This window comes from Microtus oregoni, unplaced genomic scaffold, assembly GCF_018167655.1.
Source record: "Microtus oregoni isolate MIOR12 unplaced genomic scaffold, Mior012 000103F_ref0000194, whole genome shotgun sequence".
NCBI lineage: Eukaryota > Metazoa > Chordata > Mammalia > Rodentia > Cricetidae > Microtus > Microtus oregoni.
The window spans coordinates 2276571-2294717 of NW_024544717.1; the positions used below are offsets into that span (position 1 = coordinate 2276571).

Consider the following 18147-nt stretch of genomic DNA (forward strand, 5'->3'; position numbering starts at 1 on the left):
TTTAGAGTACACAGTTATTTGCCCTGTATCCCTTGGAAAAGTTAACGCAACAGCCATATATCTGCATTAAGCTTGATTTTCTTCACATACACCAGTCAACGCAATATTCAGTACTACTAATCAAATATGAAATTATGTTTGAGATAGGGTCTCGCTATGTAACCCTAGTTGGTCTCGAACTCAAAGAGATCCTTTTGCCTCCACATCCTGAAAGCTGAGATTAGAGGCGAGCACCACCACGCCCAGTCCTAAATCATTTTAAAGAGCATTAACAAAGTCTTCATATAATCTTCAAGGCAGTGTCATTCTTCCTCGCTTCAAAGGATAAGCCGTTGTTCTCTGCGATGGAGTCTATTGGTCCATCTGCATTTCTGGGTGTCCCGGGGCAAAAGCGTCACCGTGAGGTCCCCTCTCCTCGCCACGTTTCCCGGTGTGAACTGCGGCCACCACCTAACGGCTCTTTCTACCTGAGGGAGAGTCAGTGAGGGTGCAGTTAATCCCATCCCATTCTACAGACGTGACAGCGGAGGCTCCGAGTCGCCCGGGGAAGATGCAGCCGTGGCCACAGGACCACGCGATGCTCAGTGCATCGGGTCCGGGGCGGGCGACTGGCAGCCGCCGGCCTCAACGTCCGGGACTTGATCCGGAAACCTCCTTTCCGGTTCCCAAGCCTGCGTTTTCGGAAGTGAGTCACTCTGCCAGCACATAACATGGCCTCCAGCTCATCTACCGCCACGAACGTCGACGGCGAGGTGGGCGGGACCCGGAAGTTGCCCGGCCAGAGAATGGCGGCCTCTGGGGGCGTGGCTTCCGGCGCTCCTTGCTTGTTAGTAGCGGCGGCTGAGAGCGCAGGCGGCAGCTGACAGGCGCTTTTCTTCAGACGGCTGCGGCTGGAGCCCAGCGAAGCGGGCGGCCTCCAGCTCGCGTCCCCGTGTCCCGGCCCGCGAAGTCCCAGGGCGCCGGGGCATGGAAGAGGGGAAGATGGACGAGAATGAATGGGGTTACCACGGCGAAGGCAACAAGAGCCTTGTGGTGGCCCACGCGCAGGTGAGCGACTGGCGGGCAGCGCGGCTCCGGGCCTCCCCGACGACTGCGGCAGCCCTGTGCCTAATACCTTCCAGTGTGGGTCGTGACTCCTCCTCCAGCTTCCGCTCAGGTGGCTCCCTGTACCCCCCAATACCCCCAGCTTCCTTACTCATCCCCGGCACCCCTGTGTCCGTTGGTCCCCTTTCCTCCTAGTGTCCCTTCTCGGTTCCCCGTCCCCTCAGGACTCTTTCCCGCACCCCGTGGGTGCCGCGTGGCCCCACGCTGTGCCCCCTCCCCTGGGATGCTCATCTTACTGCCAGGCCAGGGTGGGCCAGAGGCTGAGCCCGGATCAGGACTTGCGCAGCACTGACGAAAAGTACCGAGTGCTGTCACTCTCAAGAGCGTGGAGTTCAGCCTGGCAGACCACGGAGCTGCTGGTAGGAACGGACGCTACCGCAGGTTCGCATCCACATCCTAAACTTGAACCGGTTTCTTCTTCGTTCAACTTGAAAGGGAGTTTCCGAAGATGGAGTGATTTCCAAGGAGGCAGCGAAGTTAGGAAGAGAAGCGGACGGATTTGTGTGCAGCCGCCGATTCTCTGACATCTCGCTGTCTGATACAACCTAGCAGGAATGTGTGGGCTGGGGGAGTGGAAGGCAGGAGGTGTCATGTGAGAAGGCTAATAGCGCAGGGAGCTGGGGTGATTCCCAGCGCTACCACTGGCGGAGGAGCCGTAGGCTGCATTCGGAAAGCGCTAGGAATAGCACGCGTTTTGTTTGCCTGAAGTTAAGATTGTACCCACCTGTACTGAGTGTTGAACCTCCCCTCCCCCCACACACACAGAGCTTGGGCCTTGAGTCCTAGCTGCCGTCTCTGCCCTCCTGGTGGATTTGTTTAGACTGTGGACCAAGGAGGAGAAAGCCTGGAAGGCAGGTTTTTCAGGGCCTTTTGTGACCAAGGAGAACGGCCGGTTTTAAGCGAGATGGAGAGGCTCTCCGCTCCTTTCGGTACTGGGCATGGCATGTCTGTAGTCCTCCTGCCTTTGAGAACAGGTGAACTTTGCTTGTCTTCTCAGCCTCCCAGGCCTGCTCATCCAGTCCAAGAGAGAGGGAGACTTTTTACCAACTCTCTCCAGTCTCGGTCACTTTTTCCGAGCTAGTATCAACCCCTGTGTTGAAAAGCTCTTATAAAGCCCCCGGTCAGTCCTGCCTCCACTGTAGTAAGTGTGCGCAGCTCTCCTGTGCTCAATCCGGCAGGAGCTGGATGTGCAGGTGGGGACATCTGCCCTGTCACTGGCCAGCAGCACTGAAAGAAAATGTGCTGTCCTGCCATGTGCACACAGGGAACGAGAAGGAGCCTTTTGTGATGTACAGGTCTTGGTGGAGGAGCTCAGTGAGGGCCGCAGGAGTTTACGGGCATGCTCGGGTAGGCTGGAAGGGGAGGAGCCAGGCTGTCAGCAGCTTGGTCAGGTGTGGGCCCTGAGGGGGCTCTTGGGCAGGAACTTGCTGTGTCTTAGCGCAGGTCTTCCTCGCTGCCGCCTGAGGGCATGACCCTTGTGCTACCAGCCATTCCAGTCAGTGAAGCCTGTGGCCTCCCCGAAGGCCACCGCACCCAACTCTCCTAACTCTCCCAAGGCTGCCTTTACCTTCCTCTTGGTTTTGGCTTAGAATCTGTGAGGTTACTTTACATTTCGTTTGTCATCAGTCTCTTAGTTGTCCAGGGCATCTAGCCTCTGGGCCATGTTGACCACGAGGTGCAGGGGAAACGATGCCCACTCCTGTGGCTATGTCACACTGTCTTTTTCCTTTCTTATTGACAGCAGTAATGTGAAAGACTCGTTAGTCTGCCCAGACAGAACACTTAGCAAAACTTGCAGAGAACTGCACATTGCATGTTTGTCTCGTTTAAAAACCTCTCAGACTCTGGAGAGCCTCAGACTGTTTCTTTTCTTTTTTTTTTTAAATTTATTATATATACAATATTATTGTCTACATGTATGTCTTCAGGTCAGAAGAGGGCACCAGACCTCATTACAGATGGTTGTCAGCCACCATGTGGTTGCCGGGAACCGAACTCAGGACCTTTGGAAGAGCAGGCAATGCCCTTAACTGCTGAGCCATCTCTCCAGCCCCCTCAGACTGTTTCTATAACTGTGCAGTGTCTGGGCCCTCTAGGTGCGGACATCAAGCTTTAGGGCCATTTCAGTTTCTCTCTCAGCCTTGTGGGTTTAAATTTTCTAGTTATATATCACAATATGAACAGTTTAGATGGTTATTTTATAGTGGTTGGATTAGGTAAAGTAGGCTGATGACCCATTTAATGTGGGGAAATATTATTGTTAACTAGAAAAAGGAAATTACAGTGTTACACGTGACTAGAAAAAATATATCAAGAATATTACAAATAGTTATTTACAGTAGTATCATTTGATTGCTTGAGAATGGGTCTCACTATGTTACCCTGGCTGACCTCAAACTCCTTGGCGCAAGCCATCTTTCTTATCCTCCTGAGTAGCTGGGATTACAGGCTGCCAGGCCTGGCTCCTCTTTTTGTTTTAAAAAATATTTTCTGCACTGTGAAAGCCAGAGGTAGGGAGATCTCTGTGAGTTTGGGATAAGCCTGGTTTATCTAGCCAGTTCCAGGCCATTCAGAACTACATAGTGAGATTCTGTTTCAAAAAAAGAAGAATATAAAACTTTTTACATTAACTATATACTCATTAAGTATATATTATAATTAGGAAAAAGGAGCTATGGGCATCGTTTAGTGCTAGAATGTGTACTTTGCATGCTTGAGGCCCTGAGTTCAGTTCCCAGCATCACAACTATCCCAGGGTTGAAAAGGACACAGGTGTGAACCATAGTGTAGGTCACAGAGTGAAAGGACACAGGTGTGAACAATAGTGTAGGTCACAGCGTGAAAGGACACAGGTGTGAACAATAGTGTAGGTCACAGAGTGAAAGGACACAGGTGTGAACAATAGTGTAGGTCACAGCGTGAAAGGACACAGGTGTGAACCATAGTGTAGGTCACAGAGTGAAAGGACACAGGTGTGAACCATAGTGTAGGTCACAGAGTGAAAGGACACAGGTGTGAACCATAGTGTCGGTCACAGTGAAAGAACGTACATTGGTGAGACCCTGAGGAGCCCAAGAGAGCTATGGAGACAGATTCCTAAGGGGTGGCAACCCCAGCAACATGGGAAAAGGACAAACAAGTTTTTTAAAGTTTGTAGTTTTGCACCTAATTTCTGTTCTCATGTGCTTGATAAGGAAAAAATTGGAAGTGAAATAGATATTGTTCACAAAGATGTGTATCACAGGGTTATTAATGATAGCTTAGGTCGACCATCTCTTTATTGCTGGAGAATTATCCTCCTTTGCAGAGATGCTGAAGCACAGAGCTGATATTTTGTTTTCCAACCATGTGTCATATACCCAGACCTTGGGCCCGTCTTCAATATTCACCTAGAACTAGTTGAAAGAGTTTGAACTTGCCACTGACATCTCTCAAAGACAAGTTCTGCACTTGAGATGCTCAGTGGTGGTCCTTCAGATTGGTGCTGTTGAAATGCTTCTTTCTTGGTGGTTTGGTCTGGTCACATCCTGTCTCATTGTGTGTTCACTCTTTATTCTTTAATCTGGTGTTACTAGGTCAGAATTTATTTCCATATTCCTTGGGTGATGTTTTGCCTTGTGTTGCCTTGCTAGTGTAAGGATGTGTTTGTCTTTCTACATTTACATTTTCAGAGGTGACCTTTCTCCCTCCCTGACTCCTTCCTGCCTGGTCAATTCAGTCAGAGTTCAGCTCTCAGTACCTTTCTCTGTCTTCAGAGAGCAGTGGCACAGGAGGATTTTGTGTGTTTAGAGAGCAAGGCTGTTCTTTGCTGGCCCACTGTCGTCATCACACAGTCTGGGTTGGTGGTTCAAGGGGCTCTGATATTTGTTTGTATTTCTCTGACACCACCTGTGGGTCCTGTGAGCCTTGACTCCTTTCCACACACTGTTGGGGGTCACTACCTGTTAGGAGTCACTGAGCTGGCCTGGCCTGTCTCCATAGTTCCCCTTGGGCTCTTAGGATGATATCAATGTGTAGTATAGTACATGCTTTCATTTTGTGACCTCCCCCATGGGTCACATCTGGGTTCTCTTCATTCTGGGTGGATAGATGGCTGGGAGGCTGAGCTAGAGCTACCATAGGGTAGGAAGGAGGTTGTACACAGTGCCAGTGCCTACTGCTGCTGATGTCATGGCTGTATCCTTTCTTGCTCTGCCTTGTTTTCTTTGAGGCTGAGGGGTGCTGTTGTGAATGCCTCACCCTCCTGCTTAGCGGGTCCTGGGGATGTGTGTTTGGTTGTGTCATGGACCTCAGTCGGTTGGCACCTTTTGTCTCCGTTAACTAGCAGACCATGGATGGTTTTCTTATAGGTTGAGAGTCCGTGAGAAAGTTGGTTTCAGGAGATACAACTGTAGGTGGCTCCCACCTGGAAGTGAAGTCATCCTTACAGTTGGAGGGCCTGGGCAGAATGCTGTTTCTGGAACCCAAGGCTGTATCCTAATGGGTAATACTCTTTTGTATCCCTTCCCATGACAGTGATTGGAGCTTCCTGAGGTCTTTCATGGGCCCTTTCTTGGGTTATCTCCTTACCACCTTGTCAAAGGATGGTGGCCCCTGGGACATTTGACTTAGACCCCCATTATGTTTTGGATCTTAACTGACCCCCAAAGGCTGTGTTGAAGTCTTGGTCCCCAACTGACAGTGCTGTTGAAGCCTTTAGAGGCAAGGCCTGGTTGAAGGAAGCTAGGTCATTGGATTATAGCTTTGAAGAGGGAGGGTACTGGGGCTCCAGCCTTTTCAAATTCTTGCTTTCTCTTCTGACTGAAATTAGAGAATAGCTTTCCTCTGCCATGTGCTTCCATCATATTCTGCCTTGCCACAGGCTCAAAACAGCCAAGGATGGAAACCTCTGAAACCATGAACCAAAACAAACCTTTATTTTATTTTATTTTTTTATTTGTATGTTGTTTTATTATTATTTATTATTACTAGTATCATTTTATTATTATTTTTTCTTTATTTTTATTTGTATGCTGTTTTGCCTGCATGTGTGTCTGTTTACCATGTGTGTGCAATGCCAGCAGAGGCCAGAAGAGGGACCCTGTGGGTGCTGGGAACCTAACCTAGGTCCTTTGGGAGAACAGCCAGTGCTCTTAGCTGGAGAGCCATCTCTCCAGAACCATCTTTCCTCCTTTAAGCTTTTTTTCCCAAATGCTTTGTCATGTGCTATAAAGTTAGTGGTGGTACATGCCTTTAGTCCCTCTAATCAGAAGCTTCTTTCCCAACTACCGGTTTCCAAATACCTGGCAGCTGCTTCCCAAACTTGGAGGCTTAATATTACTTATAAATGTTCGACCTATAGCTCAGAATTGTTACTAGCTAACTCTTACATTTTAAGTTAACTCATATCCCTTACTTACACTCTGCCATGTGGAAATACCTTTATTAGCACAGCACCTTCATCTCTTGCTCCTTCTGCATCTGGCTGCTGACTCCTGACTCTGGCCTTCTCCTTCCCATCATCCTATGTTTGTTTGCCCTGCCTGTACTTCCTGCCTGAGTGCTGGCCAATCAGCATTTTATTATACCAATTCAAGTGACAAATCTTTATATTGTACAAGAGGATCATTCAACAGCAGTCCCAGCACTCCAGGCAGAGGCAGGCAGATCTCTCTGAGTTCAAGGCCAACCTTGCCTACAGAACAAGTTTCAGGACAGGCGGAACTATGCTGAGAAACCCTGTTTCAAAAAAAGAAAAAGAAAAAAAAAGCTAGCATTCCTTTGAGTTTCATGTTGGAAGGTTCTGTGAAGCCTTTTGTTTCTATTGTTCGGTGGTTGATTCTTTTGCCTCCCCGAAAAATACAGAGTAGTAGAAGAAAATGGTCACCACCCCAAAGTTCCCCACTTAGAATATAATTTCTGAATACTTTGATGTTCTTGCTTCCAATCCTTTTCTAGTTACATATCTTTGTTGGTGGCAGGAAATCTCTGGGGCTGTCTATTTTAGTCTCCTTTGGCCACCTCTTCTACTTTGTTTTTGCTAAATGGGTGCTGTTTGGGGGCTGATTTTTCACTTGTTTTATATTGTCACTGGACACTCCCCTGATGGCCTCTACTCTTCACTTTCCATTGGTTGGCTCTGGTGAGCTGAATGTGTCTGAGCGCTGATACTGACATTGACCTGTAAAGCTGATGACAGGTCTCCTGGGGAGGAGTGGTTGGGTTTCTGGTGACAGTTTCCTTGAAATAGATCCATCACTGGATTGAGATTTTTCTTTGCTGGTAATGGTTTGAGCTACCTGATGGGAAGGGAGAGAAACTTCCTGTAGTTGATAGAGAGGTTAAGCTGCTGTACATGGATGTGATGGTCAAGGACACCTGTGGAGGGATGGCTTAGTAATGGAGAACCAGTGGGCCACTATGGGCTTTGCTGCCTAGGCCCCTTAGTTGACAACTCAGCAGCCATATGGAGCTGGACAACTGGAAATGTGATGTGCAGGATTCAGGTGTGCCTCCAAACTCTGTTCCATTGTACATGACCTTGACCTTAAGGGTCAAAACCTTAATGCCTGGGCTTCCCTTCAGGCCTGGCTTTCCACATTTTATACTTTGGGATGCATGTGCCCCACCTCAAGGGGAGAGGTGGTGGGGAGTACATACACTCTGGTGCTCTGCATGTGCTGTGTGCAGCAGTGAGAATGCTGATGTCACTGGTGCTGGGGGAACAGTGATGCTATTTATGTTGTCAGAGAGGAACCAACAATATTTCTTCCTAGGAACTTCTTCCCCCCTCCCAAATGGTCTCATTAAATAGCCCTGACTGGCCTAGGACTTGCTCTGTGGACCAGGCTGCCGTCCTTCTGTCTCAGCTTCAAGTACTGGGACTGTAGGTGTAAAGGTATAAGCTACCTTACCCGGATACGTTAACTGTTTTCTCTTGGTAGGTCAGAGACTTGCTTTCCGAATTAATTTATGTTGGTACTCATTTTTTTTGTGTGTGTTAATAATGCTGAGGAAATGTATAGTTTCCAATTGTAAATAGGCCAGCTCTCTTGTGTTTATCAGAAACACAGGGGCAGGAACCTTGGAAATTTGAGTTAATATTAATAATAAGATGTAGCATGAATAATAAAAACCCAGAGACAGACATTGAGGTTCAAACTGAAGATCTGAAAAGCAAAACAGTCAAGCCACTAGAGAAGTCTTACCTTTACCAAGGCTGACTGAGCAACTGCAGACTGAGCCCTGAGCCTGTCTTCTCCAGTCTTATATTCCCCTCTAGTGCTGGAATTAAAGGCATGTGACTCCTAGTACTAAGATTAAAGGTATAGGCCGCCACCACCTGATCTGTTCCTGCATTGACCTTGTGGCCTTGAATTTATAGAGATCCACCTGCCTTTTTCTCCCAAATCCTGGGATTAAAGGTGTGTGACACCACTGCCTGGGCTCTAGTGGCTTAGTTTTACCTTCTGATCTTCAGACAAGCTTTATTTATTAAAACATAAATACAATATCCCTATAATAAGATGCTGCTATGTGTGGAGTCAATCAGTTTCTGTTGTTGGCATTTGTGTGCATAGGCCCCCTGAACTGGTTTGTCTGAGGTTACAGTGGGGAGTTCCTGTGATAGAAAGGCTTGAGTGACTTGCCTAGCACCACCCTTCCTGGGCCTGCCTGGCTACAAAATTCTGTTGTGAGGCTTATTAGTTCCCTGGGAAGTAGAGAAAGACCGTTTTCCTCTGGTTGCAGTAGAGCTCTGAGAAAATCAACTTAGCTTGTCAGGGCTCCCTATGTGGTACAGAGTGAGGTTTCCCACACGTGTAGGGCAGGGCAGTGGGGCTCTGTCCTTACCGATTATAGGGTATCAGGGTGTCCTGTGTTGATGTTCAAGCATGATCAGGCTTTCCATGGGAAACAAACTCATCCTGTCGTTGACATACATTGTCTTAATTACTGGAGGGACTATAATCAGACAGGGTTTGAGCAGAACAGCACTATTGAACACAGGAAAGGAGAAAATCAACTTGTAGAAGAGAGTTTGTAGAAGCTGATTATAATTATCTTTCCTGCAGATCTACTTTCTTTTTTTAAATTTAGATGGAATTTTACTTCTATTAAAGTGATCATTAACCCAGTGATTCCCAAGCTTAATTGGTGATGCCTGCTTTGAACATGAGGAGGGAGCAATTCTAGCTTGTGTGCTTTGGGTTTCAGCTCTGCAGGCCAAGATAAGCATCCAGATCTACAGTTGATTAGCAAGTGTATCCACTGCATGCATTGGTTGGCATTGGGAATTCAGTAGGAGGGGTTGGCAAGGTTGTGCTTGGCGATGCTTGCCTGTAGTTCTCACATAGTACCAGCTACTTGGATGGCTGAGGCAGGAGGATCACTTGAGCCTAGGAGTACAAGGCTAACCTGGGCAATATAGCAAGGCCTAGACCCTTTAAAAAAACCTTTGAGTTGTTGAGGCCTTCTCAGTGATATTGAGAAGGAAGGGAAGATTTTATGAGAGGAGCTGGAGGGAGGAAAGGGAGAAATTATATTTTAATTTATAAACTAATATTATATCTTAATTAAAACAATTTATTCAAAAATATTTAAACAAGATGGACTGGAGGGCTGGGAGGAGGAGTGGTGTGCAGGGGTGGGGATCTCCACAGGACCTTTGTTGCTTCTTAGGTAACCGCAAATACCGCTTTTACAAAAAAATTTTTTAGAGACTTATATTCTTTGTGTGTGTACATGAGGGGGTGTTTTGCTTGTGAGTATGTCTTTGTGCCATGTACATGCCTGAGGCCTTCAGAAGCCCGAATAGGGTGTTAGATTTCCTGGAGCTGTAGTTACAGATGGTTGTTAGCTGCCATGTGGGTGCTGGAATTAAACCTGGGTCCTTATCAAGACCAGTATGCACTCTTAACTTCTGAACTATCTTTCCAACCCCATTTTAAAAGCCATTTTCAGATGGGTTTCATGCTGTATGTAACCTGTGTCAGCTTGAAAGTCATTGAAGTCTTTCCTGATTAGCCTTCCTGCTGCTAGGATCACATGTGTATGTCATCACACCCAGCTCGAGGTGTGTGTGTGTGTGTGTGTGTGTGTGTGTGTATGTGTGTGTATGTGTGTTTGTGTGTATTTGAAATAGGCTCTTGTTATGCAGTTCAGGCTGGCTGGGAACTCAGTCCTCAACTTTGGGAGGCTGAGACAGGAGAAATACCATGAGATCAGTCTGGGTTACATACTGTGTTCTGAAGTGAGACAGTTTCAAAAACAAAAAATCCAAAAACCAAAACTGTGGTAGTTACAACTTGGAAATGTTATGGAGCTTGTCATGAGTGTTCTTCATTTTCTCATTCAAAGAGATCATGTGCATACTTCATTTAGCAGTTTGTGCTTTGAAAACAAAAACTTTTGCTTTTTTTTTTTTTTTTTAAAAAAACAGGATCTTGCTATAAAGATGTAAAATTGACTTGGGCTCAATTGTGGCACACATCTGTGATCTCAGTGCTTGGGAGGTAGGAGCAAGATGATGATGAATTTAAGGCCTGCCCAGGCTATTTCCAAAAAAAAAAAAAAAAAAAAAAAAAGGCAAGAGGACTGGAGAAATGGCCCATGGCCTACAAGTTAAGAACATGTACTGCTCCTTCTCCAGAGGACCTGAGTTCAGCTGCCAGCACTCAAATTTGGGCAGCTTGCAAATTGCCAGTTCTAGGATTTCAGTGCCCTCTGAGGGTCTTTGCACTTGTACCTAGTCATATATTACCCCAGTGAGTCCCCCACCCAATGGTGTTTTCTGTTATATCTGTGCACCATGTGCTGGTTAGGAGCTGCCTAGTGAGTGCTGGGACTCAAATCCAGTACTACTGGAAGAACAGCCAGTGCTCTTTACCTCTGAACCATCTCGCTGGCCCCTGGATAATTATTTTTGAGCTTCCTTATTCCTTAAGATAAATAATATCTAGCAGCGAGTGGGCTGGGTCAAAGGCCAAAGATTTTGCTGGCTGCCTTGTGGTGCAAGCTTTCTGAAAGTGACCCCAGCTGGGTTCCTTTATGCTGCTCTTGGCCCCTTCTCCACAACAGCTCACCTTTACACCTGAGTGTTGGGCCATTACTGATCCTGCTTTGTTTTATTTTCCAACAGCGCTGTGTAGTTCTGCGTTTTCTGAAGTTTCCTCCAAATAAGAAGAAGGTAAGATTGGTGGGCTGGCCACAGTTGTCATAGCATCTGCTTAAGAAGACCTGGATGTTTTCCTGGGGGGTGGGTCTGTGGAAGTAGGTGGGCAAGCACATGTGTGGTGCATGTGCGTGTGTGTGTGTGTGTGCGCACACGCGCATGCGTGTGTGTTTGATGTTAAGGACTAAATCTGGAACTTTGCCTAGGACAGGAAAGTGTCCTTACTCTAGGGTGTATCCTATATCCTAAGCCCTCCAGTACAGAAATGTTAATGCTAATTGTAGAAATTTAAGTATGATATAATCATTCAGTGTGAGAAGTAGTGGGCCCTCATTCTTGATGTGTGAGACCTAACAGGCCCTCTGTGTCACTCTATGGTAGATCTGTCTGCATGAGCTCTGGTGTAGCCTGTGGGCCCTGCTCAGAGGATCCCAGGACCAGGTTTCAACTTGATCTTGATGAGTTCCTTAGTTGCCTCAGTGGAATTGTGTGTAAGAAAATAGTGTGTCACACTGGGTAGACAATCTGTTATGCTAAAATCACAGTGGGCAGGTCAGGTTGTGTTGGCTGAATCATCCTAGCACAGCGAGTGTACCCTCCATGAAGGCTTGCCTGTCACCCTGTCTACCCAAGTTGAGCTACTGCCGCTTCCTGGTAAAGCTCAGGTAGATACTGAGTATCGGAAGCTCCTGTGGCCACAGCTTCTACTCTGTTCCTGTTGTTCCAGCATACACTGAGGGAGGCTAAGACACTTGGCCTGTCTTGCTTTTTACATGACCAGCTGCCTGTGAACTACATAAGCCTCACCTGGCCTTTGAGCTCCTTAGTGGGGGAAGGAAGAACTCTTTGAGGGGGTTGTGTCTGGTGGATGGACAGGATTGATGATTCAGTGTCTCATTAGAGTGTCTGGGAGACAGTGTGTCAGGATGTGAGGGCAAAGGTCATGGGAGCTATGGGACATTGGTGATAGAGATGATAGAGGCCCTCAAGGCTTGTTCTCCTAGGAGCATGCAGGAATGTCGCCTTTAACTGGGGCAGGGATGAGAGTCAAAGGTGGGTTGACCGGGCAGAGGAAATAATGTGGGACCCAAACATCCTGTGACTCCTACCTCAGCTGCTGAAGAGAATGACCCAAGGTGTTCTGTTTCTGTCATATGTGTCTTGGGGTGGCTTCAGCCTCTTCTGTCATGCCTGTTTTTGTACAATGGCTGTAGTGTGTGTTCATCCCACCTTGGCCTTCCTGGACAGTGTCTTCTGGTGGGGTGTCTGTCACATGGTCACCCTTCTGTTCCCCAGATGGATTTTATCAGGAGCTGTGACATTGTTGCACAGGCCCTGGGGTGTGTGCTGGGTTTTCCTGTCAGGCTGTTCTGACAAGACCCAGTCGTAGGAGCTGTGGGATATCTCCACATACTTTGTGAGACATACATTGTTGGGTATGGGTGGTGAGTTCTCCAGAGGTTTGTGGGGTGCACAGTACTTAGAGTATACATGGGGTGGCTGCTTATTCTGTCCTGAGCTGGACTCCTGGAAGAGGGTGGTATTAGGAGCCTTGTCTGGAGGTCCATCCTGAAGCTATCCTGTGCTTGTCTCTTCCAGACCTCAGAAGAGATACTTCAGCATCTGCAGAACATAGTGGACTTTGGCAAAAATGTCATGAAAGACTTTTTGGGGGAGAACTATGTTCATTGTGGGGTAAGTGCTGTTTATTCACATTTCAATTTCTATCCAGTTCTGCCCAACAGTACTGACATCTCAATGTTAGCACTAAGAATCTTCAAGCTTTTCTCACCAGCTGGGCCAGAGGCTCTTGCATAGTGAAGTTCTCCAGTGAGATTTTGTTATGTTATCCTTGAACCTGAAGGGGGCTTTGCCCTGAGTTCCTGTGGGTTAAGGAACAATGTGGGCCCATTCCTGGAGGCTCCTCCTGGAAGAGCTTTGTGATGTGAGCATGGGTGTGAGTTACTATGGATGCTGCTCAGTTAGGGCCTTAGAAGAAAAGCTTTGAAAACCCTTAACGTTGCTTTGTGTTTTGGGTTAACTGTCTTTGCACCTGGCCTGTGGTAAGGAGGGACTAGACAGGGGAAATCCCCTGGTCTGCCTGTCTGACCTGTCCTGTCTTCTGAGCTCCAGACTTGGAAAGTCGCCTCTGTTCTGCGTTTCCTTGGCCACTGACATTGTGGCCTGTCCTCTCCAGTGTCTAGTTTTGGGGATATTTGGAGGTCAGGTGTGACCTCTTAGAAGAACCCACAGGATATGTCCGTTGAATAGTGCTTGTACCTCCTCATGTCTTCTGGGAGAAAGGTTATCAGAGGCACCATCTTCTGGGAACTATGCTCTTCCAGCCCTGCTGTGCTTATCTGAGTGTGATGTGGGATTCCCCTCTGTATGCTGTTAATATGTTTCATTGCTTTTGGCCAATGGCTTCACAGAATATAGCCAGACTGGAAAAGATATATAGAGTAGGCAGAGTCAGGGAGAAGCCATGTAGCCGCTGCAGGAGACAGACAGATGGACAGAACCGTACCTGTAGGCCATAACTATGTGGCAATAGAATAGAAATGGGTTAATTTAAGATATAGGAGCTAGCCAGTAAGAATCGTGATCTCATAGGCCAAGCAGTGTTGTAATAATACAGTTTCTGTGTGATTATTTTGTGTCTGGGCAGCTGGGAAACGAATGTGCGACCTCCACTCATGACATGAGTGGGAGTCTTTGGTTGAGTCTGGATAAAGAAGGCCAGTGGGTTTTCCTGAGGCAAGATCCCAGCAGTTTTGTCCTAGGCACTTTTTTTCCTTTGTTACTTGGGAGTTTTTTTGAAGTCACAATTCTGCCACCCTCAGAACACAGGCAGGGATGACAGTGAGGAACATGGTTTAAATTGATGCAAATTTACAAATAAACAGCTGAGGGAGATCACTAGCCCCATGAGCCCCGTGTTGTCACTCAGCAGGTACAGCTTGCTGGCCGTCTGGCCAGGGTTTCTTGAAGTCCTTATTCTGTGTCTACAGACGCTGAGGGACCGGGAGGGGCTGTGTGTGACGGGAGGTACTTGGTGTGGCTGATCACCGGTGTCATGGGTCCTGGCTGGCTGTGAGGAGGGCCAGCTGCCTTTAGGAAATGGAAATGTTTTTGCCTCTGTTTAACCTCTATATGTGTTGAAAAATTATAGATTGTCTCTTACTACCAAATTGGCACATTGAATTTTTTAAACTATAGTATTTGGAGTGTAAAATACACATACTGCGAAATTCACTGTTTTAACTGTGTTTAACTGTGCATAGTTCTGAGGCATTAACAGTCTTCAGGACATTGTACAATCTGTATATTTTGTGTGTTTTCTTACAGGAAGTTGTTCAGCTGCCTTTAGAGTTTGTGAAACAACTATGCTTAAAAATACAGTGTGAAAGACCAGGTAAGGTGTCAGACAGTGTTCAGTTTTTTGTGGGGAGGAGACAGGTCTCTTTTTGTAGCCCTGACTGCCCTGGAACTCACTATATAGACAAGGCAGACTGGCCTTGAACTCACAGAGATCCGCCTGCCTTTGTTTCTCAAGTGCTGTGATTAAAGGCATATTCCACCATGGTTGGCTCATTTGTAATTTTAAAAGGCTTTTAAACCTTAACCTGTACCAGGTTAGGTACAGACATTTTGCTGCAGTTTTTGTGGCCAAAGGCTTAGTCGCCACCCCCAAGTCCCATTTCTTGTGCGTGCTGGTGGGCTTTGCTGGCAAGAACCAGAATAAAGCCTTTTCTTTCATGGTCACTGATCAAACATGTAAAGTCCATGTATTGGTTGTGAAAATGTCTTCATAGCTACCACCAAAAATAATGCTATAGAATCATCCACAATAAAGTCCTTCCTGATTTGATTCAGAAAATGAAATAGTGCCCTGGAGTATGTCTGGGGCAGAAGCAGGAAGTGGAGGGTGCTGGATCGCACTGGGCTCTGGTGTTCATGTCCACCAGGATGGACAGGGGCCAGCTTCAGGGTTCTACTCATCTGCTGCTGCTCAGCACCCCATTTCACTTTATACACAGTGGAGGTGTGACACTCCACAGTGACAAGAGCCCCTGCTGCTTTTTAATGGGCTGGTGGATTAAGTCTGCTCTTCAGAAGGGAACACTGGTCCCCAGTGCAGAGAGCCCGATTCCAGCAGAGCTATGTTGAGGTGACATGGGAACAACAAGAATTAGGAAAAACAATAAAAATTGAAAGGAGGAAGGGGCTGTAGTATACTTCTCCTTGTTCCTGGGCAGAGAGAGTGGCAGAATTAGGGACCATCCAAGACTCTTCTCACTTCTGATTTCTGTTGCACGCTTTAAAGCTCCCCAAGGTCATGTTCAGGGTTAAAAATTGACTAGAAGGGTTATGATTTATACCATGGGGGGGGAGTAAGGGTGAGATCTGCCAATTAAAAAGGTGGAGTTGGGGTCCTGGAGAGTCCAGACATCCTCTCCTACAGTGACTGTGACAGCACTCACTGAGCATTGCCTCTAGGCAGCTCTGGAGGTCTCCGTGTCTAGGGTTAGAGTTTGAGAGGGCTGACCTTCCTAAAGGGCTGGCAGTGTATGGCCTGATCATGTGTCATGGTAGCTTTCCCACTTCCCTGTTGCTGCCTGAGGCTATCCTGTCTTGGGAACCTCCCCCCACAGGACTCTTGTATTATAGGGCTGTCTGTCTCTTATCTCATGTTCTGTCTTCCAGAGTCTCGTTGTGACAAGGACCTGGACACACTCAGTGGTTATGCTATGTGCCTTCCCAATTTAACTAGACTTCAGACCTACCACTTTGTGGAGCACCGGCCGATTCTGTGTGTAGAGATTAAGGTGGGTTTTCATTCATGGTGGCATGACACTACAGGTGAAGGGAAAGGTGGCTCTCAGGTGATGAGCCTCCCTGAGTCTCCTTGGCTCTGTCTTGAGTGTGTGTTCAGCCTTTCTCAGGAGCTCAACTTGTTTCTTTTATTTATTTTTAAAGATTGATTTATTTATACAGTATCCTGCCTGTAGGCTAGAAGAGGACACCAGATCTCATTATAGGTGGTTGTGAACCACCATGTGGTTGCTGGGAATTGAACTCAGGACCTCTGGAAGAGCAGTCAGTGCTCTTAACCTCTGAGCCATCTCTCTAGCTCCTCACTTGTTTTTTTTTTTTTTCATACTTCCCTGGTATTAACAATGAGGGAACCTACAAGCACACACCTGCACTGGATCCCCTCTGTACAGGGTGTACCTTAAAACCTCACAGTCTTGGCTATGTGCTTCCTGTTTCTTATACTGAAGACCTAAATCTGAGTAGTTGGCCAAGTACCCTAGAAGGCTTCCCCCACCCCACAAAACTATTACTTCTCTTCCTTCTCTTGGAGAGGTGATGACCCTGAGGCATGCCTTGGCCCAAGTACTTGTTATCCTTGGGGGCTGGGTGTTTTGTCTCTTAGCTGCACTCTCCAGAACAGTAGGCTCAGGTTGTATGTACTGACAGCATGCAGAGTTTAGAAGGCAGCTGGGATTCCTGATGTCCTGGAAGCCTAGCAACTATCAGATGGGCGTCTTGCAGGCCCTACATAGTGACAGTGGGAACAATGGTTCTGCTTCTTGGAGCTGAGAAGCCTCGGCCCATCTCCACTCTTCCAGCCTGCCAGTGAGAGTACAAAGCTGCTCTGTGTTATACTCCTGTCAGCCAGGCAGAGCTCCACCAGTCCTCCCAGTGAGAGAGCTGCCCTTTTGCCCTCTGGAGCAGAGGGGTGTAGACTGTAGCGAAAGTTGACAACAGTTTCTGGGGACATTTCTACCTGATCTTGTTCTTGTTCTTCTCTAGCTCCTAGTTAGTGTGTGTGTGTGTGTGTGTGTTAAGTATGTGATTTCTACTAAATGTTTCTTCTCTTATTTTACAGCCAAAATGTGGGTTTATTCCTTTCTCAAATGATGTTACCCACGAGATGAAACACAAGGTGTGCCGATACTGCATGCACCAGCACCTCAAGGTGAGAACTGAGTCAGGTGTGGGAGGGCGGAGTATAGGGCATCTGGGCCTGAGGGAAGCCACTGGGATTTCTAGAAGATGGAAAGTAATTGTTGATAACCCTCTTTTCATTTCATGAGTAGCTAACATTTACTTTATTATTCTTTAAGAGTTTTGATCTTGCTGGGTGGTGGTGGCGCACGCCTTGAAATCCCAGCACTTGGGAGACAGAGGCAAATAGATCTCTGTGAGTTTGAGGCCAGCCTGGTCTACAAGAGCTAGTTCCAGGACAGGCTCCAAAACCACAGAGAAACCCTGTCTCGAAAAAAAAAAAAAAAGAGTTTTGATCTTTTTGTTTATAATTTTTTTTGTGTGTGTGGAGGTCAGAGGACACTTGTAGTTGGTTCTCTCCTTCCACTGTGTGAGATCTAAGGATCAAACTGTTAATGCCATGCTGGCTGACAATTAAGTAGTGAGTTCCATGCAAGCTAGGTAAGCACCCTACTCCCTGAGCTACAGCCCTGGTCCTCACTGTGTGGTTACTCTCCTCCCCCTTCTCCCTTGAGGCCCCATCTTGTCCCCTCCCATGACTCTGTTCTTGCCCTTTAAGCATATTCACACATAAGTATGCAGGGATAGAGATTAGAGAGGGTCAGTGTGGGACAGAGCTGGACTGGCTGGCTTTCTGAGCCTGAACCTCACATAATGGTTTCCATTCCCATCCATTTTCCTGCAGCTTTTATTTTCCTTGACGCTTTTTTTCCCACTTCAAGTTTGTTATGCCTGAGTTACAGTGCTCTGTGTACTCAGCTTGTCAGTGCCTTAGAGAGACGCGATTAGCAGGTGCTTCTCTGTTTTTCTTGGTGGGTAGTGCCCTTTTATGCCTAAATGTGCTGAATTAAGTTTAAGTTCAGTTAATCTCTTTTTTT

At 47.0% G+C, this 18147-nt stretch overlaps 1 protein-coding gene across 4 annotated transcripts in view; it reads left to right on the forward strand.

Moving 5' to 3' along the window:
- The first annotated feature begins 831 nt into the window (after positions 1-831).
- LOC121443255 (inositol-pentakisphosphate 2-kinase) overlaps positions 832-18147 on the forward strand; it is a 51423-nt gene continuing 34107 nt past the window's right edge. For all 4 annotated transcript variants that reach the window (XM_041644945.1, XM_041644942.1, XM_041644944.1 and 1 more), the window contains exons 1-6: positions 832-1047; positions 11222-11269; positions 12854-12949; positions 14603-14669; positions 15962-16083; positions 17151-17240. In XM_041644945.1, the coding sequence (XP_041500879.1) occupies positions 967-1047; positions 11222-11269; positions 12854-12949; positions 14603-14669; positions 15962-16083; positions 17151-17240 (504 nt within the window). In that variant the 5' untranslated portion in view covers positions 832-966. The remainder of the gene's footprint in view (positions 1048-11221; positions 11270-12853; positions 12950-14602; positions 14670-15961; positions 16084-17150; positions 17241-18147) is intronic.